This window comes from Lithobates pipiens, unplaced genomic scaffold (assembly GCF_037356315.1).
Source record: "Lithobates pipiens isolate NorthernLeopardFrog02 unplaced genomic scaffold, aLitPip1_a1.2 Scaffold_30, whole genome shotgun sequence".
Classification (NCBI taxonomy): Eukaryota; Metazoa; Chordata; class Amphibia; order Anura; family Ranidae; genus Lithobates; species Lithobates pipiens.
In genome coordinates, this window is record NW_027507791.1 from 95686941 (window position 1) to 95712326 (window position 25386).

At 42.0% G+C, this 25386-nt stretch overlaps 1 protein-coding gene across 3 annotated transcripts in view; it reads left to right on the forward strand.

The window, feature by feature from the left end:
- Nucleotides 1-25386, forward strand: part of SPTB (spectrin beta, erythrocytic) — a 205057-nt gene that overhangs the window by 148610 nt on the left and 31061 nt on the right. For all 3 annotated transcript variants that reach the window (XM_077464649.1, XM_077464650.1, XM_077464651.1), the window contains 5 exons: nt 1904-2042; nt 6615-6699; nt 11986-12182; nt 13675-13772; nt 14431-14500. In XM_077464649.1, coding sequence (XP_077320775.1) covers nt 1904-2042; nt 6615-6699; nt 11986-12182; nt 13675-13772; nt 14431-14500 — 589 coding nt within the window. The remainder of the gene's footprint in view (nt 1-1903; nt 2043-6614; nt 6700-11985; nt 12183-13674; nt 13773-14430; nt 14501-25386) is intronic.

The window sequence follows — 25386 nt, forward strand, 5'->3', positions numbered from 1 at the left end:
TATTCCAAGTGGGAGGATTTCACGAAAACTAGCGGGGCAGCCCCTGTGGCCCTTATGAACCGGCCACCACTGGTTAAAACAGAAGGTGAGAAGGCAACATATCGCTTCCCTACTGCCTGTCAATTGCCCTCTGAAAAGCAATCTACCATGGAACACCTTTCATAGGGGAGGCAAGTCTGAATAAGCCCTTAGAATTCTAATGGCAAGGCATCACAGATTAGGGGAACAGCAAAGCTTGATTAAAAATATTTTCAATTATCCTTTGTTCAAGTTGCTCCATTTACTCTACAATCTGGCATATTCAACATTGACAATGAAAAGTACTGTATTTTTATTCAAAGTGCATAAAACCAAATAGGACAAATAAGATTGTCAGACAGTGAAGTATGAACAGAAATTGGGCTGGTAGGATCTTCTAGGTTCTATGTGTGAGATATGAAAAATCATACATGCAATATTTTTCTATGAGGTACCATTTGGTATATGTGTATATATGATATTTTTTATAGGGCCTGCAGTTAATAAAACGAATACATGAATTGGGTAGCTAAGGCCCTAAAATAGAGGAATGGGGAGTGTAGCGTGTGTTAACTTGAATGGGCTTAGGTTTATTTCCTCTTGATGGGTGCAAGTGTATTAGAATATACATACTACCCCATCAGATATCAGTTTATTATACCTAAGCTGGTCATAGATGGATCAAAATTCAGCCGGTTCAACAGGATCAACTTCTGTTGAACGGGAATGTTGGAAACATTTTCTTAATCCATGACTGCAGCCAATCAGCTGCAGCCACTGATCAGTGTATTTTGACAGCCCTGCTGCCAAAGTATGATGTCTCAGTGGGGATGCTTCCTTCATCTACCTTGCCTGAGTGCAGAGGCAGATCCAGAGTCTACTCTGGGAGGGGCACTGCCAGAAAACAAGGTGATGCTTACAGAACTGTATTTAACGTTTGGTTTAATTCATATGCAATCCGCCTCACCTTCAACTCAGGCAGGTGCAGGTCGACAGGCAGTTCTTCAGACATGCTCTGCTCTAATTCTGGCAGGCTGACTGGCACAGTTCCCTTCCCTCATGCCACGCTAGTGAAGATGGAGGGAGGAGGTGGGTGGAGCCAACATTTACTAAGCATGGAGGAGGAAGAAGTTCAATTCTCCTCCGCTCTGAATGCTGGGGCCTCGCTCTCCTCTTCGGATGTGACGTCACTGGTTGCTAGACGCCAGGCACCAGGCAATAGCAACCAGCGCTGCTGCTGCTGATTCTGAATGTGAGACTCGGAGTAAGTAATATTTTCTGGGGGGAGAGGGGCAATTTCCCCATTGCCCCCCCCCCCACACACCGGATCTGCCCATACCTGAGTGGTGGATGAATCCATTTGTTTTTGTTTTTTGTCCAGTCCTTTGGCTAGTCAAAGAATGTGAGTGGTGTATGGCCAGCTTTAGACCTCTAAAAGATTCATTCTGACTGGTTATAATAGGTAACTTAAACCTGCATCTTGCTCTTGGCGTTATAAAATAAACCTAAATATCTGCAAGGGAAGGGGGGATGCATTGTTACTGTTACAGATATATTATTATTTGATAGTTTTTTGGGGGTGCGTGAAAGGCATGTCACTGATGGCATTTAAATAATATTACTTTTCATACTTACTGTCTTTCCAGACTGGAAAATATGGGTGTTCCATTTTTTTCCCCCGATTTACTAAATTAAGTTGATAATTGTTAGGTGTGACCCTTTGGAACAGTTAGGGACTACATATAAATATCTTTATTCTACCAGGACTGGTCTATACTCACTACTTGTGAATATTCACTAATGTTACAGTGAAAACACATTTTTGGGAATCACAGGTTTTTAATGCCTAATGTTTTATTGATTACTCCCCCTTGATGTTTTACAGAGATGTGTCATCTGTGGAATTACTGATAAAATATCACCAGGATCTGAGGGCTGAAATAGAGGCCAGGAATACAAGTTATTCTAGCTGTGTTGACCTTGGAGAAACATTACTGGCTCGGAATCACCCAGCTTCAGAAGAGGTAAGTCCCAAGCCTAGGCAAACATGAGCATAGTTAACCACAGACTGGCAGTTGTCTTAAGAAACCAATATACAGTGAGGGGAAAAATGTATTTGATCCCCTGCTGATTTTGTGCATTTGCCCACTGACAAAGAAAAGATCAGTCTATAATTTTAATGGTAAGTTTATTTTAACAATGAGAGACGGAATAACAACAAAAATATCCAGAAAAACACATTTCAAAAAAGTTATAAATTGATTTGCATTTTAATGAGTGAAATAAGTATTTGACCCCTTTGCAAAACATGACTTAGTACTTAGTGGCAAAACCTTTGTTGGCAATCAGAGGTCAGATGTTTCTTGTAGCTGACCACCAGGTTTGCACAGATCTCAGGATAGATTTTGTCCCAATCCTCTTTGCAGATCCTCTTGAAATCATTAGGATTTCGAGGCTGACGTTTGGTAACTGGAACCTTCAGATTGACAGTTATTTTGGGTTTCTTCCATTTGCGAATAATGGCAACTCTTGTCTCCCTTTCACCAAGCTGCTTGGCGATGGTCTTGTAGCCCATTCCAGCCTTGTATAGATCTACAATCTTGTTCCTGACATCCTTGGACAGCGCTTTGGTCTTGGCATGGTGGCGAGATTGGAATCTAATTGATTAATTGCTTCTGTGGACAGGTGTCTTTTATACAAATAACTTGCTGATTGATAGAGGATCAAATACTTATTCACTCATTAAAATGCAAATCAAGTTATAACTTTTTTAAATGCTTTTTTCTGAATATTTTTGTTGTTATTCTGTATCTCGCTTTTAAAATAAACTTACCATTAAAATTATAGACTGACCATTTCTTTGTCAGTGGGCAAATGTACAAAATCAGCAGAGGATCAAATAAATTTTTCCCTCACTGTACATCATAATCTGCTTTAACTCTCCTATTAAACTATTTAGTTCAGGGGTGTCCAAACTTTTTTCAAAGAGGGCCAGATTTGATGAAGTGAACATGCTCGAGGGCCGACCATTTTGTCTGACATTCTTTAAACCATTAAAATTCGGTCTTAGCCCTTGTACACACGATCAGAGATTCCAACAACCAAATCCGTCGGATTTTGTCTGTGGATTTTGTCCGAAACTGATGTATACACACGGTCGGACGAAGTTGTCGGAAAATCCGATCGTTCAGAACTTGATGACGTTATTTTATTACGACGGGACTATGTTCAGGCTAGCAGCCAATAGCTTTGATGTAGGAATTTGATCTGAGCATGCGTGGCACTTTGTCCGATTGAAATTCTCTACACATGATCGGAGTATGTCCGATCAGAGCATTTTGTCGGAAAATATTTCCGGCAAGTTGGAAAATTTGGTCTGACGGATATTCCGACAGAAACAGTCCGATGCAGACCACACACAGTCGGAATATCCGCCAAAAACGCTCCGATCGGACACATTCCGACGGAATCTCCGACCGTGTGTACAAGGGCTAAGTGTGTATATACACCTCCCAACAAGAATTCTCTTGCCTTTGTGCTGTGTGTGGTGAACAGATGAGCTCGGGTGTGTTATTTGGATATACTGTATTTAATCGGCTTATACCACACACCTTAACTTTAAAAAGGAAGTCTCAGGAAAAAATAAAAAATAAACCTTACATTTTAAATAAAGACATGTGAAGCAAAATAAGGATCAGTGCCCATCTGCAGCCCCCAGCGTATTGCCATGAATGCAGCCCCCAGTGTATTGCCATGAATGCAGCCCCCAGTGTATTGCCATGAATGCAGCCCCCACCGTATTGCCATGAATGCAGCCCCCACCGTATTGCCATGAATGCAGCCCCCACCGTATTGCCATGAATGCAGCCCACACATTGCCATGAATGCAGCCCCCATATTGCCATGAATGCAGCCCCCACATTGCCATTAATGCAGACTCACCATTGTCATCAGTGCAGCCTGATTCATGTCCTCTGCAGCCTTGGAGGAGACAGGCAGAGGGCGGGATGAGCGCCGACAGACATACAGGAAAAACTCCTGTTTCTATCGACGGCCTCTTTAATTGAAAGTCCCACCTCCTGTGATGGACAGGAGGCTGTGTAAACAGGAAATACTCTGTCCTGTATCCACGGCACTGGTCCCACCCCCTCCATGGCAGCCAGCATATCTATCTTTTGTGGCCCCCGGAGATCTGGGATTCGTTGGGGGCCACAAAAGATATATATGTGAACATGACCAGACGGGCCGTCCGAAACTGGAATGATTGGCCCGCGGGCCGGACTTTGGACATGCCTGATTTAGTTATTTGGACACAAAATGAATAGATTTAGGTAGGGCTTTATATTGTAGTTTTGGTAAATATAATGTGGCACCAAAACATGTCACCATGACAGCCATACATTTCAAAGGGAAATTTAGAATAAGAAGCCAAACTATTCTGATATGAAAACCATCTTGGCCCACCCAAATTCCACTTGTTTTATACTCATTGGGCATCCTACTATATAGGAAAGTTCAACTTGGCCCGAGCCAAGTGATTTAAATCATAAAATATGACACCAAACTTGGCACCATGACAGTCATGCATTTCAATGGCACATTTTGAATAAGAAGCCAAGCTATTCCTATATGAAAACCATCTTGGCTCACCCAAATTCCACTGTGAAGTCTATTTGCGCCCCGTAACATCACTGGGATGGTGGGACCTGGTTTTTACCCTTTACCACTATGCCTGTAAAATGTGCTACATGCAGTTAAAGTCTTGTTCCTTTTCCTACATGCAAAATTGAAATGTAAAAGTCTGGCAAGCTAGTGAAATAATTTGCTATTATCAGCTATTACACAGCCACTTTATGAATACATGTACAACAGAGGTATGACACAGGTATGCCAAGGTATGGTCAACAGTTTAATTGATTTTTCCATCAATTAGATTTATTGAGGTTGATATACTAAAGTGGTAAGGCATGTTCACTTTGGAAAGTGAATTTTTACTCTGCAGGGATTCACTTTGCTTAGTGAATATGGTGAAGATTCACTTTAGAAAAGGTTACTCATTCATAAGCAAGGAAATAATAAAATAGTATTTTTGCCTGCACAGGACTGAAGGATGGATGTCAGCAGAGCTTCACCTCATTCACTAAGATATGTGCAAATTCCCTTGTAAAGCGAACAGTCTACTTGCCTTCAAATCAGCCCAAATATTTCTAAAAAAGACTAATGTAAAATGCATGTAAACCCGATTCATGAAATTTGAGCAGGGCACATACCGTATATCTGCAGTGTTTTCTCATCTCTCTTCAAAGCATTATGTCCCGTGGCTGTCTCCTGCTCTGTTCTTCTGTTATAAGCACAATAACTTCCAACAAGTTCTCCGTCAACTGAGATAAAAGCAGCCTGAGTTTTGTGTTTGGGAGGATGCTATACATAGATTAGCAGAGTGCTGAACGATTCAATGAACAGTTCTGAAAGTCTCAACCTATGAGGAGAGAGGGTGTGTGTCTTTCCTCCAATCAGCTGTCTTGGCTGTATGCCCAGACTTTACTGCAGTGTTGAACAGGAAGAGAAAATCTCCTAACATGATGTGAACTTTCTAAAAAGTATATAAAGCTGAAGACAGCAGATATGCATATAAAACTTATGTAGGGAGATTTGTTTCATCTCTGTATATCATCCGAGGCTGTTCACTTCACTGGGTATATGTGAAGTTTTACATCCACTTTAAGGTAAAGAAAGGAGAAAGGAAAATGCATATTATTTTATGCTTGCTTTTTGGCATTAAAGTGGGGTGCCCCCTAAAAAAAATTTTTTAAAAGTCAGCAGCTACAAATACTGCAGCTGCTGACTTAATAATCGGACACTTACCTGTCCCAGGGTCCAGCGATGCAGGGTAACAAAGCCCCCCTCGTTCCCCACTTTGCTTGCGGCACCGGCATTCTTACTGTGGGCACCCGGCTGCGGCTTTACAGCCGGGCACCCACTGCGCATGCGCGAGCGGTGCCGCGTGCCGTGATACGCCGCACAGTCATCTACTCATCAACTGTGCGGCGCCGAGTGGAAGTGATGTCGCCAGCCCGGGCACTGAAGGAGGCAGACTATGAGGGACCCTCTAGCAACAGGCATTTAGAGGTGAGTAAAACATTTTTTTTTCCAATTATTTTTTTTTACATTTTTTTATAAATTTTAAGCTATTTTTTTATTTTTTTTTGGTGGCAACACCACTTTAAGGATGTCACTATATGTCCTTTTGACTAACCCTTAATTCACAGAAAGTATACAAAATATGGATCTAAGCTTAGTAGGATATTTTTTAGGTGGTGCACATTGGACTGCCTACACATCTGGATTTGTCCGATTGCAGGTGATTAGAGCATAACCTGCAAATTTAGCTTGAGGAAATGTCCCTAAACCGCCCTGCTACAGAAGTTGAAATGTGTAATACAAGACAACATATAAACTTTATGGAGCACAGGCATTACATTTTTGTTTTATAAGGTTTTTACGTTTTGGGATTGCAAATGTGTGAATATATAAAAATATTTAGCTTTTTGGTGTACAAAACACTTATAGTATTGCATTCCTCTTCTTTTTTTCAGATAAAAGAAAAACTTGAACAACTAGCAGAAAGAAGAGCTGGAATGATGGATAGGTGGGAAAAGCGCTGGGACTGGTTACGAGTGTGTAAGTAACTGTAAATAGTGCTACCTAGTGGTTAGAGAATTTTATTTAAGGCAAACCACCACACTGGCCTACATTATTTAGCTGGCGTAAAATGTTGTTTTGAGAATATTTGTTTTAAGAACGTTTGTTCAATTTTGTAATGGTTATTGGGGTCAAATCGACATTTGTTGTTTGTGACTGCAGTAACAAGAAAATTAAGGAGCTGGATGGAAAATTATTCTTAAACAAATACATTTTTAACAGTGATTGTGGATTTCATTCAGTAAAGTCTGTTCATGTCAAAATAATAATAATAAAAAGAAAAACTAATAAAATTATTAAGTACTTTTAAATGGCATTTGCTGAGAATTTTCGCATGCATGTTTATACAAGTGTTCATTCAAAAATCTACCAATGTATTGCCAGCTTAAGATTTCTGGCTTTATTCACAGGAAAATGTTTTTACACTTTTTTTATTTTTTTTAAACACAATAAACAACATAGCATAACATGGGAATTATCAGAGTTAGCACTTTTTTCAGTTTTAGATAAAGTAATTTTGGAGCCCCTAAAGATAGAAGAAAATAAGTGTAAACCAGAGGACAGACATTTATAAGCGCTACGTAAACTGTTGGTGCTATATAAATCCTGTATAATAATAATAATTTAGATCAGCTCAAACAGTAATTACAGGATTTTTCAGTTTTTGTTGGTTGAGTGGAAGAGCAGATATTAAACTAAGTGAAAATCGGTTTATTTCTGTAACTATAGATAGTTTGTAGTGGGGGTGGGGTTATAAAACCCATACCGATTCTTCATTCACTAATTGATGAAACATGTATTAATAACTAGCATTGGACCCCCATTTATGGGAGTTGGAGGGGTTTTGGTGCTGTATCCTCTGTCTGCTGGAATGATATTACTTCCACACACACCACCCCCATCCTTGTCCCCACATGTCTTGTCTTTATTACTCAGTTTTCTGTCCATTTTATTGGATTGGACTGCACTGGTAAAGTATTATGTGTCTCCACAATGACCTGTCTATTGTGACTGATTGTCTTCCTGTCTCCATTTATGATTCATACTGCTGGCTGCCAGCATTGTAAAAGTATTACAGCTTGTGCTACCTGTGGCTTGAGGTGGCATTCCTAAATGAATGTACCATGTACTCTTGGCCTTAGTTCTCTATGGTAGGGGCAAGTGCCCTCCCTCTGGATTCCCATGATTTTCACTATAATAGAATGGGATCTTCAGACATCTAAAAAAGGCAGTAGTAAAACAGATACAAAAAAACAACGTCTTTTTCTATGCATCTGCTTATAATGTGAGGAGGGACCATCAATGAACACTGAGGACATAGTGAAGAAACTTTGCTGTACCCATCAGATGGGCTTTCAAAGGATTCCCACTGTACCTGTTGGATTTTTTATATATACACACACACAGTATCTCACAAAAGTGAGTACACCCCTCACATTTTTGTAAATATTTTATTATATCTTTTCGGGTGACAACACTGAAGAAATGACACATGAATTGCTACAATGTAAATTAGTGAGTGTACAGCTTGTATAACAGTGTAAATTTGCTGTCCCCTCAAAATAACCCAACCCACAGCCATTAATGTCTAAACCATTGACAACAAAAGTGAGTACACCCCATACTGGTCACTGGAAGTTCAACATGGCACCTCATAGCAAAGAACTCTCTGAGGACCTGAAAAAAAAGAATTGTTGCTCTACATAAAGATGGTCTAGGCCAGTGATGGCGAGCCTTGGCACTCCAAATGTTTTGGAACTACATTTCCCATGATACTCATCCACACTGAACATCATGGGAAAATGCAGTTCAAAAACATCTGGGGTACCAAGGTTCGCCATCACTGACCTAGGCCAAGGTTCGCCATCACTGGCCTAGGCTATAAGAAGATTGCAAAGACCCTGAAAATGAGCTGCAGCACAGTGGCCAAGACCATACAGCGGTTTAACAGGACAGGTTCCACTCAGAACAGGTCTCGCCATGGTCGACCAAAGAAGTTGAGTGCACAAGCTCCATATATACATTATCTCATATATACATTATCACACAAAAGTGAGTACACCCCTCACATTTTTGTAAATATTTTATTATAACTTTTCATGTGACTGAAGAAATTACATTTTGCTATAATGTAAAGTAGTGAGTGTACAGCTTGTATAAATTTGCTGTCCCCTCAAAATAACTCATCACATAGCCATTAACGTCTAAAATGCTGGCAACAATAGTGAGTACACCCCTAAGCCATCATTATTTTCCAGTACTTCCGTAACCCTCTTGGGCATACCAGAGCTTCACAGGTTGCCACTAGAGTCCTCTTCCACTCCTCCATGACCACATCACAGAGCTTTTGAATGGGATGTTAGAGACCTTGCGCTCCTTCACCTTTCATTTGAGGATGCCCCACAGATGCTCAATAGGGTTTAGGTCTAGAGACATGCTTAGCCAGTCCATCGCCTTCACCCTCAGCTTCTTTAGCAAGGCGGTGGTCATCTTGGAGCTGTGTTTGGGGTCGTTATCATGTTGGAATACTGCCCTGTGGCCCAGTCTCTGAAGGGAAGAGATCATGCTCTGCTTCAGTATGTCGCAGTACATGGTTCCCTCAATGAACTGTATGCCCAATTTTGACATTTTCACTTAGGGGTGTACTCACTTTTGTTGCAGTTGAGACATTAATGTGTGTGTGAGTTATTTTGAAAATACAGCAAATTTTACACGTATACAAGCTGTACTCTCACTACTTTACATTGTCATTTCTTCAGTGTTGTCACATGAAAAGATATAATAAAATATTTACAAAAATGTGAGGGTGTACTCACTTTTGTGAGAAACTGTATGTGTGTGTGTATATATGTGTATATATACAGTATATGTATATATTACACACACACACACACTATATATATATATATATATATATATATATATATATATATATATATATATATATATACAGCGAGAAAGCGAGAGTAGAAAAGGGGAGCATGTTTTGTTTTTATCTGCATAAAATGGAAATATAATTTAGGGGTACATTGACCCTTTGAGTAACTCATTCATTGATTTTTAAATTGTAGTGTGGGGGAGATCAGTGGTTTGTTTCAGCATTCTTACACATTTTGGCAAAATTACCTGTGAATTTATTATCCATCAGTCCTGGCAGGTCCATGCTCTTCCTCAGTGCTTTTGCCATCTTCTGTTCCACTGCCATTTGTTTGGATGCTTGTAGGCACGGTGAAACGTATGTGCAGTTAGTTATCTAGCAGCTGGCCCAGGCTGGGGAAAGAGTTAAACATTTTCGGTTCAGTTCCCAGGCTTTTTAGTTTTGGCGGGCCCACCTGTTATATAAAAAGAGGGGGACAGTTGGGATCGAGGAGCTGGGGCCTGGAGAATGGGACACAAGTATAGGTAGCATGTAGACTCACCTGCATGCATAAGTGTGGTGCTGAAGAAGCTGGGGACCATGGAGAGCATCTAAGGTTCAGCCGGAAAGGAAGATAAGTGTAGTTGCTGTGGGTAACCAAGTAAAGGAACAAGCTATAAGCAACTAGTCTTTAGGCGTGGTACCTGGTAAGGGGGCAGGTCATCTGGTACCGAGGGGGTTGATGTTCTGGCTCCTTTACTAGCTGTTTATTTCCTAGGGCAACCAGGAGTAGACTATCTACCTGGTCACAAGGTACGGGGGGAGGAAAGTTATAAGTGAGAACACTCATGAGGCCCGAGCTATGTGCTTGGTGGGACCCCATTCTGTTACTGGGAGTGAGGTAACAGAGGTATGCTGGACTGATTGAGTGGGTGCAGGCTCAGCACGTCCCTTTTAATGCAATATATAAGTACAGAGTGTAGTGACATGGAACAAGTCACTTTTCAGAGGAACTCTGCCCTTTATTACTGCGCACAGTGAAAGCTCTAAGTTGGGGTGCTGCCTTAATGTTTGATTCTACCCATGACTGCAGTCTTGTCGGGTCACCTGAGACCAGGTGACAGATGCACTCCGTAGGAGTCGGAAGTGCACCGCTAGGTAGTGGACCTTAGGACTGACTGCTGCGGATTGTACCCAGGGAGATTCAGGACACAGGTCTACAGGATCACTAACAGATCCCAATGGGAGCTGGAGCATAGATTCCCCAGGGCGCGGAGTCTAAGAGCCAGCGGGTGTTCGCCAGAGCCTCCAGTGGTGAGGATGTACTTCGCTGCAGTCTGGCTCCAGGTCGCGGCCCCTAGGGTCTCACAGCTCACACTCCCAGTAGACTACAGGAGAAGGAAGCAGCAGGCTGGAACGACAAGGATAGTAAGGGGATATGGCAGAGGTAAGGGCAAGTAGCAGACAGGAACAACAGAGTGCACGCCAAAGGTTCAGGATCACAGGCAGACAGAGATGGTCAGGGAAATGCAAAAGGTCAAGGTCACAAGCAGACAGGAATCATTGAGAACATGCTAAGGTCAGTAACAGAGTCAAACATAGAGCACACAGCAAGCAGGAATCAGGAAGCCAAACACACAATGAATACACAATGGTTGATCAGCACTGTTGGCTTGCAGTGCACATGTTAATATAGGGTTCCCTGATAGGGCCTGGGGTGGAGCCATGCTTAGAGGAGAGGTTATAAAAACCACCAGGTGGAAGTGGCTTGCCTCTTAGTCAGAACACATGAGGGGAGGTAAGCAACCAGAGGAAGATCACTGCATAACCATGACAAGTCTCCTGCGAGAGTAACCCCATGTGCACGGAAGCAGATGACCCACCCACACACTTCTTCTGCATATAACACCTTCTCTTTTCAGCCATAGGACTGCCATTGATGATCTCATTTCTGCACTGGAATGTTATCATCCCAGCACCCAACTCTATTCAGAGTGTATGTTGTACATTGGACTGTGCATGTACTGCAGGCAGTGTACAATAAAATAAATTGCTAGGAGAAATATACAGCAAGATTTTAAATATATTTAAAAAAAGGAATGATTGTAAAAAAATGATATTGTCAAAAATAATAAAAATATATAAAATGGTAAGTTATAATAAAAAAAAATGATAAAAACAAAATAATGACACCAATCTCTGTCCTACTGACACTGTTGCACTGTCCACTGCTCTACTGACACCAACCTCTGCCCTATACATATATATACACACACGCATGTGTGTTTAATCTTCGGGGTGTACACCCAAATGCAATAGGCTGCGCATACCTATGGCAGCCTCCATCATTTCTGCGAACAGCTTTACTGATATTGTCTTTTTTTTTGTTTTTTGTTTTGTTTTTTTAGTGTTGGAAGTTTGCCAGTTTGCAAGAGATGCCTCCATGGCAGAAGCCTGGCTTATCGCAAAGGAACCTTACTTGTATACCACACATGTGGGAAATAGTATGGATGATGTGGAAAAGTTATTAAAAAAGCATGAAGCCTTTGAGAAATCCACAATAACATGGGAAGAGAGATTTTCAGCCCTGGAAAGGCTCACCACAGTATGTATGCAACATGATAGCTGCAAAACTTCACATTAGCTGAGGCAGCTTTTGAAAGTGGTATATATGAGAGAGTAGGATCAACACAGATGGCTGCAGTTCCCAGCTGTCCAGCTTCTAGCAATGTCTTACAATATATAGATACATACTTTACAAATATATTTAGATAAGATGTGTGGTCTGAGTGCTATTATAAGAATTGCTAACAGCTGTTCCTCAAGGACCCCTCGCCCCCCACCCATTGATAAATGGTAGGAAGGGGGGTATATATGTGCAGAGTGAGATTTTAAATTTTCTACATAGAAGAATACACCATATATAGATAAAAGCAAATATATATTACAAAATTTAAAATATGATCCTTATAAAGGAAAAAAAAAAGTTTTTTTTAGATTGTTCTTATTGTCACAGAATGCTTTTCCTAGATTAACACATATTGCGACATATTTGCTTTTTCAGGATCTTGCATCAAGACATGTGTAGTATATAAAGTGTTAGCCAATGTAGAAGAGTCTAGTCATCCAGGGGCCAAGGCACCAATCACCAAAACACTCCCAATTTATGGTGAAGTTGGCACTTATTGTAAATATACTGTATACAGTATAGATTTCATATTCAGAAAAAGAGGGGGAAATGGGTAAAATGGCGACCCAGCATTTCCCAGGAATAACTGGATATCAATCTCCCTGACACTGTGCGAGGGTATGATGTCTTTCTCTGTGTAACATTCCTGCCTACTGACATAAAGCAGTCTCAGCTATTGGCACAATTTTTGGTGAACATGAAGGGGAACCACAACACCCCCCCAAAAAAGAAAGCTTGCCAACAGTTGGCACTGTTGCTCTGGAACACCAGGCTGTCAATTTGCCCCATTTCCCCCTCTTAGGTATATGAAATGTACAGATACATCTTCATTAAGTGCCAACTTAACCATGAAAAGAGAGTGTTTTGAAATTTGTGGCCCTTGGCTTTTGGATGACTGGACTCTTTTAGATTGGATCATACTTTATAAATGTACATGGCTCAACACAAGATCCTAAAGAAGCCAATAAGTTGCGAACCACATTTTTTTGAAGGATCGTATTTTTTCATTTTTGAAATAAATATTTGTTTTTTATCTATATATGTTTGCTTCTATGTGGTACATTTAAAGTCCTACTCTATACATATATACACCCTTCCCCCCTGTTTATAGGGCTGTGGCAGGGGGCCCTTGTTTATGTAAAAAAGGGATAGTACCCATAAAACATATTCATTTGGTTGGACACAACCCCACTTTCTAGTTCCTTTGGCTATAACAGCTGCTCCTCATTCGAGCAGAGGCTGTCTAACAGATGATTACCCCAAAATTACCTACTATGTTAGATAGTTACAATGTCGGTTCCTGATAGAACATCTATACCATCATATTTCATTATCCTGTTGGAATTGTCACTGTTACGATTGTACATCCATAATTTTTTTTTTTATAATGCCCTTTGCATTTTTGCAGCTGGAATTACTGGAGATACGGAAATATCAAGAAGCTGCTATGCAACAAATGGCTTATGCTACTGAAGCTGAAACAAGAGAAGTCCAAGTAGAAATACAGTAAGAGAAAAAAGCTTAAATGATGATGGTCCAACACTGTTAAATATGAGGAACATAAATATGTGTGTCATATAGCTACTCTTAGCTGCTCTTTGATTTTTATCCACTTCTGGGCTTGTCACAATGAATTCAACAAGCAAGGTTCTCTGGTACTAGCTAGGGACAGAAATTTGCCAGAAAATTGACTAGAAAATTGTTCATTAAAAATGCAGATACTTCATCGAAGGTCACCCAGTGACACCCAACACATTTCTTGTATATCTTTTTATTATGTAAATGTTTTTCCTTATTTTTGATCAAATCTCTCCTTTATGGTTATAAAACCATTCCACCCTACGTATACAGTACATGCTTGGTACATGTGAGAGTTGTTGGCCACATTGGATATCAGATCCTGTTGTTAAAGAGGATGGGCCACATCTCCGTCTGCTATTTTCAATGAGACAGTTGCTTGTTTTTGGCCATCCTGACTCCCAGCAGCTACATTAGATCCGATTATAGTTTACTGCATTAGCTCACTGCAGTTTGACTATCAATTAGGATGATTTGTTGCTGTATTTTTATACTGTTAAATTAAGTCTATAGTGTTAACACATTGATGGTGAAATCAGGTCAAAGCAAAATAATTTTTCTTTTTTTTCTGAACTTTTTTCCCTAGTGCTGAACCAAAAGATGACAGAGAATACTTAGAACCTCATCCTAGACAAGTACATGATCAGCCTATGGAGGTAAAACAGTAGGCAGGACCTTCCAATTTTGAACTTTTTGTATATAACCTTTGACAGATAAAAGGATTGTATGTGATTATTCTTGCAAATTCCATCAAGTCTTTCACATAAGCCAGCCTTAGCAATTTATTGTTTTTAGATACAGTGCAGATAAGTGCAGATATGCTTTGTTTATAAAATGATATACAGTAGAGTTTTCCATATACAGTAACGGTATTCCTATGACCAGTCCAATGGAAAACAGAGAAAAAAAAACAGACAAATATGCCATGATAAATAGACTGGAGCAAATAAAGAAAAAACATATTATTATTATTATTATTATTACGCATATATAATTTGTAAGTAATGTACAGCACATGCTGTTGTGATCCACCTACTCCTGTACATAGACTTAGGAGGGTGACCAGACTTTTCAGAGCTGCAGTTCTGTATAACCCTTGCCATTACCTTTACTCCTACCTGAACAATGAACATCGCCACACACTGAACTGTTTTGCTCTATGTAGATTTTAATTAAAGGGTTAGTTTGCCTTTACATACTTTTACAAAAAAACTCCCTACAAATTACAGTACTCTGTTTCTTATATAAATGCTTACTTTTTCCGATGCTCATATAATGTTTACATAAACAAAACAAGCAGCACCAGATCTAAGAGCAGCAATGAGTTTTCAAAGTTTTAATGTAAAGTAATGCACAACTGTATATTGAATTGAGCGACAGGGTCCCAGTTGATCCTCCGGATGGTGACGCCTGTAGCTTCCGGTGTCCCAACAGGAACTGCAGAGCGCACAGGGAGGATGTCACTAGAGGGATTCCACGTCGCAGTATGATGATGCACGCGTTCGGAGCATGCGTGCTCCTTCATGCTTCATCCTTCAAAGTCCAGCCAAGTGTAAAAAAAAATAAGTTGTATCTGTAAACTTGAACTTATAACATTAAATACATTGCAGTAATCAAATATTACCAATAGTACATAAAAATACTATAAAATATACTGTATAAATAAACTAAATTATAAAACAGAAAATATGGGATATATGGACGGAGTCGCGGGACACCAACGCTGACTCGAATGCTGATTAGCATCGTCCCATCAGGTATTGGGAAGGTAGTGGGGGTGTTCTGAGGTATTGACATTCCTGAGGTCCCAGGTCATTACTTACTGGGGAGGAGAGCGAATAGCAGGTGAAGGGTAAGACTTGTATATTTCATCCTAGGACTGATTAAAGAATGCAGTAGAGTATGGGCAAAATTGGAAGTTGTCCTGCGAGATGTGCAGTGGAGCTAGAGCGTACGGTGGGTTGTTAAACATACACGCCAGTGGCTGTATGTCGGTTGGGGGGGGGGTTTGTTCCTGTTTGTTCTGACTCAGGGGGGCGTAGTAGTAACCAGCCTGGGTATGCCCAATAGGCTGTAAGTTGTTTTTATGTTTACCTTGCAAATCAATAAAAATAATTTAAAAAAATAAAATAAAACAGAAAAGCCTGAGCAATGTGTAATGCAGGTGATACAGCCAGGAGGTTGGACATAGCCAATCCCCCACTCTTTTTAGGTTTTAGCAGTTGCTCGAGCCTGATCCGCGGAGGTTTATTGAGCCAAATGAAAGATCCGAACAGCGAGTTTATGATTCGGAAAGTTTTAAGTGGGACAACCATGGGTGTATTATGCAGGACGTAGAGAAGCTGTGGCATAAAAAACATTTTTATGAGGTTCACTCTTCCCACTGATGACATCTTTAGTTTTGACCAAATTTTGGGTTTATTCTTTATTCTGCCTTATAATGGTGATAAATTAAGGGAGATGTAGTCTTGAGGTTGTGGGGTAACAATCACTCTTAGGTATTTAATGGAGGCGGCCACTCAAATGTTTTGGAGTGTGTTGCCCTGATTGTCTGTTAGAAAGTCCAACAACAGTATTGAGGATTTATCCCAATTAATCACCAGTCCTGAAAATGCTCCAAATTTTGTGATGACCGTCATGGCCTCTTGTAGGGATGCCTTTGTGTCCCCCTGAAGTAACATGGTATCATCGGCACTGTATAGTAATTACACATAGGATAGGAAGACAGGCCGAACTTGAGCTTCTGCATGGTGGCACATAAGTATTGCCATTCCACACTGTCAAAGGCTTTATAGGAATTTAATGACAGCAAGGCTCTGTCCCCATATTGTCCACCCAGGGCTGTATATAATGAATAATCTATGCAAGTTAATCGCAATAGACCTGTTGGGTATAAAGCCTGATTGGTCTTGATGCATAATTGACCAAATTATATTGTTTCGTCTCATAGCCAGGACTTTGGCGAGGATCTTAATATCTAACTGTAGAAGGGATATGTGTCTGGACGAGCTTAGATCCAACTTATCCTTGCCTGGTTTGAGCAGTAAAACAATGTTAGCTTTAGTAATGGAATCAGGAAGAGTCTGGCTTTCCCTGGCCTGCATTGAACACCCTAAGACGTTGGGGCAATATTACCTCTCCATACTGCTTAAATACCTCCACTGGGAGCCCATGTTCCCCCGGCAGCCTTCAAGTTTGGGAAAGAGTTAACCGCAGTCAGTAATTCTTCCTCGGTTATGGGGGAGTATAATAACTGCCTCTGGGAGGCTGACAGACATGGCAGCTCAATCCCTTGTAGGGAATCCTGCAATTCTAACAATGTGTACTCCTGCCTAGAGTGATACAAATCTGAGTAGAACCCCACCAGCTCCTGCATAATAACATTAGGGTCATTCACCACCTTCCCCTCACCATTGCGTAGGCCACCAATAGAAGGCGAAGTCTGGTCTGGTCTGACTGTAAAATTTTGGCCAGCAACCTGCCCTTCTGCTCCCCCTCCTCATAGAAGGCCTGGCTATTGAAAAAGCATTTCTTATCCGCAAAGGATGTTGCCAGGCAGGTCACCGCTGCCTGCACAGCCATCCAGCCTTCTCTTCATCAGAAGAGTTAGCAATGAACTCCGCCTGCAGTCGACAGACCAGCTGTGCAGCCTGTTCCTTTTGTACCCTAAAATTGTGTTTTAATTGAATTTACTTCATTGATGAATAAGCCTCTCAGGGCAGACTGGAAGGCATCCCATGCCTCCAGGGGGTCAGGGTGTTCCCTATTGTCCCGCCAATATGCAGAGATCTCATTAGTAATCCTGCTATGTGAGATGAAGAGGTTTAGCAAAAAAGCGTTAAGCTTTTCAGGGAGCCCTTGGTAGGGTCGATGTAGGCCTGATATTGAGGCACACCACCAGGGGGAGTGATCAGAAATGCCTCTTACTAAATACTGTATGTCTTGGACTAAAAGTGTAGCAGCCTGGGTAGAGAGGCACAAGTTGATTCTAAACAGGGATAGGTAGGACTTTGAGAAACAGGTGAACTGTTTCTGTAGTGGGTTGCGGTACCGCCATGAATCCATCCTACTTCCTCTATAAATTTTAGTAGTGTAGTGCGGGGGCATTTAGTCCCTACTATAGGAGGGGGGTATTTGTCCAGCTCGGGATCTAAATATCCGTTAAGATCTCCAAATAGTTTTAGGGGAATATTAGGGTTACCCAGCTGGTACATCAGAAGGAGTCGTAGCACTACAGAGTTAAAAGGAGGCGGTATATACACTGCTGCAAGAACACATTTAACCTGAAATAGTCTACATATCAGAAACACATATTTCCCCTCAGGGTCTATCATTTTGTCCAACAGCTGTAAATCCAGGGACCGGTGTATTAAGACACTCAGCCCCCTGGAGTTGGAGGTATGAGTAGAGTGATACGCCAAGCCCACCCAGGAGAACTGCAGACATGACAGAGTCTCTGGTACCAGATGGGTCTCCTGGAGAGCACATATTGCAATCAGGTGGTTTTGAAGAGCAGTGGAAATCATAGTGCGTTTAAGAGGGTCTTGGAGGCCCCTAACATTCCAAGATACTACCGGGATAGCCATCTGTCCAGATTTAGTAGAGAGGTAACAGTACACTGGATATGGATCAGGTACCACACTGTCTCCCTCTGCCCAGCCAAGCAAGGAAGCAATGAAAGCCCATGTAGGCCACGGAGGTAGGGCCACACTGGGGGGTCAGAGTGTCTCCACATGGCGCTGTGGTGCGTTGTCTGGAAAATATTGCTGGAACCCTAATTGTAGATAACCTGAACGAAAATCAAGAATAACATAGAAATAACTTTTGGCGCTATCATCACTTTGATGGAGTAGAGAATTCCCCCGGGTAGGAAGTCCTTTAGGGGGATGCTGGCAAGTGGAGTGCCTTTCCAGTAGGAAGCAACAGACTTCACTAGAGTCAACAACCTATGGTCAGTAGAAGTTCCCCGTCTGACCAATTGTGGGAATAACTGTCTAAGAGCTATGAAACTTGCTCTCAATTTGTAATCCACAAATAAACCGATCTCGTAACAAGTGCTCGCTCATGGTGAAAAGAGGGTAAAAAGGTCTCCCAGCCGGATCCTCAGAATTCCTAATGGTTAAGTATCAGAATGACCTTTGGTCTTCCATGCTATATCATTCGTACAGCCGAGTATATCTAAGTGCGTCAGTCCTCTGCTGCCGCATCTCTTCTGGCTTGGCGAAGCACTTACTCATTGGCATCCAGCCAGTCGGAGGCCTCTGTAGCTGAGTCAAAGAAGTGGGCTTGTATTTCTGTCAAGAAGTCAGGGTAGAAGGAGATTCGGGTGCCATTAAATTATGGTTGAATATATTTTTATTAACCATTTTTTTTGAGAAAGGTAGTTGGGGGTACAGAATAAAGAAAAATAGGTGGTATATAAATTGGTGGTTGAAAGCCACCGCCACCTTTATAGTACATAGTATTGGAGAAATGGTTGGTGTGGGAGTGCTGGGATAGCCACTCATGCTAGCCCTTTAAGCAGTCCCAAACCACAATGGTGTAAGTTGGACTATACCGGTACTTAATAATAAGTAAAGCAGAAAATAACTTTAAAATTTCATATTATTTAATAAACACATAGAAAAGTAACAAAAATCACTCATTAAAATACATAGTACAAGTTTATAGTACATAGAATCAATTTAGAAAATGCAGGTATCATAATGTAGAGGTTGTAATCAATATCTCAGATGTGTAACATATCTAAGTAGTTGGGTATATAGAGTTACCATAAACCTGAGGTATAGTGGGGGGGGGGGGGGGGTAAAGTGGGAAATAGAAGAAAGGGAAGATGGGGGGGGCATAGATATACATTCAGTGCAACTGTGGTAGTTTCCACAATGTGGATGAACTCAGATGGTTAGAAGGCCGTTCACCAGTGTGAGGTCATCAAGACATCTGGACGATCTACACCGGTGTTGTTCCAGCTGTCAATTCTAGGTTGGGTGCCATTAAATTAGATATTACGGCTTTCCCTGGCCAAATGGAGTACAATCTCCTTGTCCTTGAAGTTGAGAAGTCTGGCGAGTAGAGTGTGGGGCAGGTGGCCTGACGGGAGAGACCTAGGTGGAACCCTGTGTGCTCGCTCTACAGAGTACAATGGCGTGAATGCTTTCTTTCTGAATGTGTCCAGCAGCCATTGTTCAATGAATTACGTGGGATCCCTCCCCTTCACGATCCGGATATTGTTCCGCCGCAGTTGGTTTTCAATATCATCACTGCTAATTGCAAGTCTCATGTCAATGGCGGTAGCTTGTCCCCTATGTCACTTATGCGGACCTCTGCTGCTGTGGTGTGCTCCCTCATTTCTTGCAAGTCATGACAGATCAATCCTACCGCCTCCTTCAAGCCACAAAAATGTTCCTTTAACATATTCACAGAGGCTGTACATTTGTGTACAGCTTTAAGTATTGCAGCCAGTACAGTTGGCTGATTATTGTCTTCCTCCCCCTCTCCCTCTTCCATGTCAGAAGCCTGCTGCTCACTTAATCCAGAGGATCCCTGTGTACACTGCACATCCTCCTGAGTAGCATGGAAGATTGCTGGGGTGGTATCTAAACTCTCCTCCTGGGGCTGCATAGCTGCCCCAGTCCGCTTCTGGGTGTAATAAAGCATGTCTCGTGGGGGACCTTTCCCTGTAGCTTTAGGGGTTTTGGGTGGCTTACCAGCTCCTTTCTGTGTCTCCGGACGTGAGCACTGGGAGAAGGCTGCTGCCGCAGCGCCATGTTGGTCTGACTGCATGCCGTATTTCTCCTGTTTTCAGGTTACCATACTGCTGGATCTGATGCTAGAGGTTGCCAGTAAGGATGAGCCAAACACCCCCGGTTCGGTTCGCACCAAAACCTGGGAACAGACTTAAAATTCGCGTGAACTTTAGAACTCTATTAAAGTCTATGGGACTTAAACGTTCAAAATCAAAAGTTCCAATTTTAAAGGCTAATATTCAAGTTATTGTCCTAAAAAGTGTTTGGGGACCTGGGTCCTGCCCCAGGGGACATGTATCAATGCAAATAAAACTTTTAAAAATTAATGTTTTTTCAGGAGCAGTGATTTTAATAATGCTTAAAGTGAAACAATAAAAGTGTAATATTGCTTTAAATTTCGTACCTGGGGGATGTCTATAGTATGCCTGTGCATGTTTCCCGTGCTTAGAACTGTCCCTGCACAAAGTGTAATTTCTGCAGGAAAAAAAGTCACTTAAAAGCACTCGAGGCTATAATGAATTGTCGGCTCCCCGTAATACAGAGAACAGTCATTGAAAGTCATTGATAAAAAAAAAAAGCGTGAGGTTCCCCCCAAATTCAATTACCAGGCCCTTCAGGTCTGGTATGGATATTAAGGGGAACCCCACGTCAAATAAAAAAAAAATGGTGTGGAGTTCCCCCAAAAATCCATACCAGACCCTTTATCCGAGCACGCAACCTGGCAGGCCGCAGGAAAAGAGGGGGGGCAAGAGAGCGCCCTCCCTCCTGAACCGTACCAGGCCACATGCCCTCAACATTGGGAGGATGCTTTGGGGGTCTGTGACCCCTCAAAGCACCATCTCCCCATGTTGATGGGGACAAGGACCTCATCCCCACAACCTTGGCCGGTGGTTGTGGGGGTCTGCGGATGGGGGGCTTATCAGAATCTGGAAGCCCGCTTTAACAAGGGGACCCCCAGATCTGGGGCCCCCCGTTTGAAATGGTAAGGGGGTACAAAAGTACCCCTACCATTTCACAAAGAAAGTGTAAAAAATTGTTAAAAAACACACAGACACCATTGGAAAAAGTCCATTATTAAAAATAAAAACATTTTTAAAAAGATTCCAGCGGTGGTAATCCACTCTTCCTATCCAGCGATGGCTGATCTCTTCTCCGGGGTCCAGCGGTGGGTGATCTGATCTCTTCTCTGGGGTCCATCGATGGGTGATCTCTCCTGATGGTCCAGCGCAGCGACGTGATGTGCGGGTGACTCCGCCCCCTCTGATGTAATGGAAACCTACGTTACATTAGAGGGGGGCAGGGTCACCCGTACATCACTGGGGAAGCCCGGGGACCCCAGAGAAGAGATCAGCCATCGCTGGATTTCAAGAGTGGATTACCACCGCTGGAATCTTTTTTTTATTTTATAAAGGACTTTTCCCAACGGTGTTTGTGTTTTTTAACAATTCTTTACACTTTCTTTGTGAAATGGTAGGGGTATTTTGTACCCCCTTACCATTTCAAACAGGGGGGCCAGGATCTGGGGGTCCTCTTATTAAAGGGGGCTTCCAGATTCTGATAAGCCCCCCGCCCGCAGACCTCCACAACCACATGGGGACATGGTGCTTTGAGGGGGTCACAGACCTCCAAAGCATCCTCCCAATGTTGAGGGCATGTGGCCTGGTATGGTTCAGGAGGGGGCGCTCTCTCATCCCCCCTTTTTCCTGCGGGCTGCCAGGTTGCGTGGTCGGTTAAAAGGTCTGGTATGGATTTTTGGGGGAACTCCACACCATTTTTTTTTAAATTTGGCATGGAGTTCCCCTTAAAATCCATACCAGACCTGAAGGGTCTAGTAATTGAATTTGGGGGGAACCCCACGCTTTTTTTTTTATCAATGACTTTCCATGACTGTTCTCTTCAGATTCTGATAAACCCCCCACCCGCAGATCTCCACAACCACCGGCCAGGGTTGTGGGGATGAGGCCCTTGTCCCCATCAACACGGGGACATGGTGCTTTGAGGGGTCACAGACCCCCAAAGCATCCTCCCAATGTTGAGGGCATGTGGCCTGGTACGGTTCAGGAGGGGGCGCTCTCTCATCCCCCCCTTTTTCCTGCGGCCTGCCAGGTTGCGTGCTTGGCTAAAAGGTCTGGTATGGATTTTTGGGGGGAACTCCACACCATTTTTTAATTTGGTGTGGAGTTCCCCTTAAAATCCATACCAGACCTGAAGGGTCTAGTAATTGAATTTGGGGGGAGCCTCACACTTTTTTTTTATTCTTTTTTTTATCAATGACTTTCCATGACTGTTCTCTGTATTACGGGGAGCCGACAGTTCATTATAGCCGCGAGTGCTTTTAAATTACTTATTTTCCTGCAGAAATTACACTTTGTGCAGGGACAGTTCTAAGCATGGGCCCCTTTACAGGCATACTATAGATGCCGCCCAGGTACGAAATTTAAAGGAATATTACACTTTTATTGTTTCACGTTAAGCATTATTAAAATCACTGCTCCTGAAAAAACATCCATTTTTAAAAGTTTTTTTTGCAATGATACATGTGCCCTGGGGTAGGACCCAGGTCCCCAAACACTTTTTAGGACAATAACTTGCATATTAGCCTTTAAAATTAGCAGTTTAGATTTCTCCCATAGACTTTTACAGGGTGTTCTGCGGCTTTTCGAATTTGCCGCGAACACCCCAAATTGTTCGCTGTTCGGCGAACAGGCAATGTTCGAGTTGAACATGAGTTCGACTCGAACTCAAAGCTCATCCCTAGTCGCCAGTGATGTCCTCTGTAGCTGCGGCAGGTGTGCAGAGAGGATTCAGGCATTTGTACTGGATGGGAGTAGGGTAAATGGAATCTTGGGAGCTCTGTGAAACACTCCAGTTCACATGCCACTTTTGGCCACGCCCCATGACCACTCCTTATTGATAAATAGCTATTTCTATCTGTAGTTTTAATATAAACCTTTGTGGCCGACAAATCAATAAAATGGTTAAATCCAAAAAATTTATGGTATTATGTTTGTTGTTAAGATGCGGAAGGTAGAAACGTAACAGCGCTCTCTGCAGGGGCAACCCAATCCATACACCAGATCCACTCACAGGGGCCCTAGCTTGATGTATCCCATCACAATTAACAACATAAACAATAGAAAGAGCCGGCAACACGGAAATCCTTGAAGTGTAGTTTATTGGTACATGAGTGACAATAAAACAATAGTGCTGATGCATTTCGGCAGAAGCCGTAGGCCGCGTACACACGCGGGGACTGTTCGCTCAACTTTGTCCGCTGAACAGTGTTTCGGCGGACAGTCCGCTCGTGTGTGGGCTTTCAGCGGACAGTTTCAGCGGACAGTCTGCTGAACAAAGTTTTTCGGAAATTCCGAAAAACTGTCCGCTGAAACTTTGTTTCAGCGAACAGTCCCCTCGTGTGTAGGCTTGTTCGTCAAACTAAGTTCCGCGCATGCTCAGAAAGGATTTACACGCCGAAGTTTGCATTGCAGTGTATAGGACGTCGTTTTCTAGTCCCGTCGTACGTGCCGTTCACGTCATCGCGCACGGTTTCAGCGGATTGTTCGTTCGTCGTGTGTGGCCAAGTCCGTCCATGCTAATTTTGAGCGGACTGTCCGCTGAAACTGTTTGACGGACAAAGTTGAGCGAACAGTCCCCGCGTGTGTACGCGGCCTTAGTCGTAGCTAGTTTAAAACGAATATGGAATGAGATATCTATATATACATATATCTAAACAGACTCCACCTTTAAACAATTAGCATATTTAATTTATACCACAAATCATTAAAGTGGATGGTGAATGCACCTATGCCAAAAGAGAAAAGGAAATGTGAATTGTTTAGCCAAAAATAGGAAAAAGTGTGAAAGAAAATGATGAAACTGACTGCATGAGATGTTGAACCTTATTCTCCCAAAATAAAAGGAGAAATGGTTCTAATGGTTGTGACTTCTCTTGCCATCATGCACCGACCTTAGGAAATTTCTTGTCACCTAGTTTGTATCGACCCACTAATGCTCCCAAAACTTGGCTTACAACTAATGTCTCTTATAGCTGTGGTCTGAATACTTGTAGATATTGTAATAAACATAATAGAAATCACAAGTCTATCACCTCATACCACAATGGTAAAGTATTTCCTATTAAGAACTTTATCAATTGTAATACAAAAAATGTGGTTTATGTTATAGAGTGTAATGATACAGATACACAGAGAGGTTGAAAGTATATTCTCTAGGCATTGGCATGTTTTAATGATGGATAAAACACTGAAACAAGTTCTACCAAAAAATCGTCCTTCATTTATAGGAGTTATCTCCTAGTTTTGGGGATAACGTAGTTAAAAAATGTATTGACCCATCTAGATTATCATTTTGGCCTGGCTGTAAAGGCTTTATAGCATGTGGAAAGTGGAAAGTTTGTCATCATGCGAAGCATAATGTTATAAGACGGTCTTCGTTCCATTCTGATTTAACTGATCACGATTTTGAGTTTGCAGATCTCATAACTTGCGACACCACTCATGTTGTATATGCATTAGTTTGCCCTTGCAGATTGATGTGTATATAGGACATACAAAAAGAACCCTTAGAACAAGAATTGGTGAACATGTAACTAATATTATTAAATACGAAGTAAACTCGCCCACTCTGAGGCTTCTTTTCATTTAGTTCATTATAATAAGTAATTTTCAAACTATAGCCACTGTAATTCAGCCAAAATCACAAATTACTTAGTGTTTAACCACTTAACGACCAGCGCACGCCGATGTACGTCCTATTTTTGAAGAGGGATATCTCGG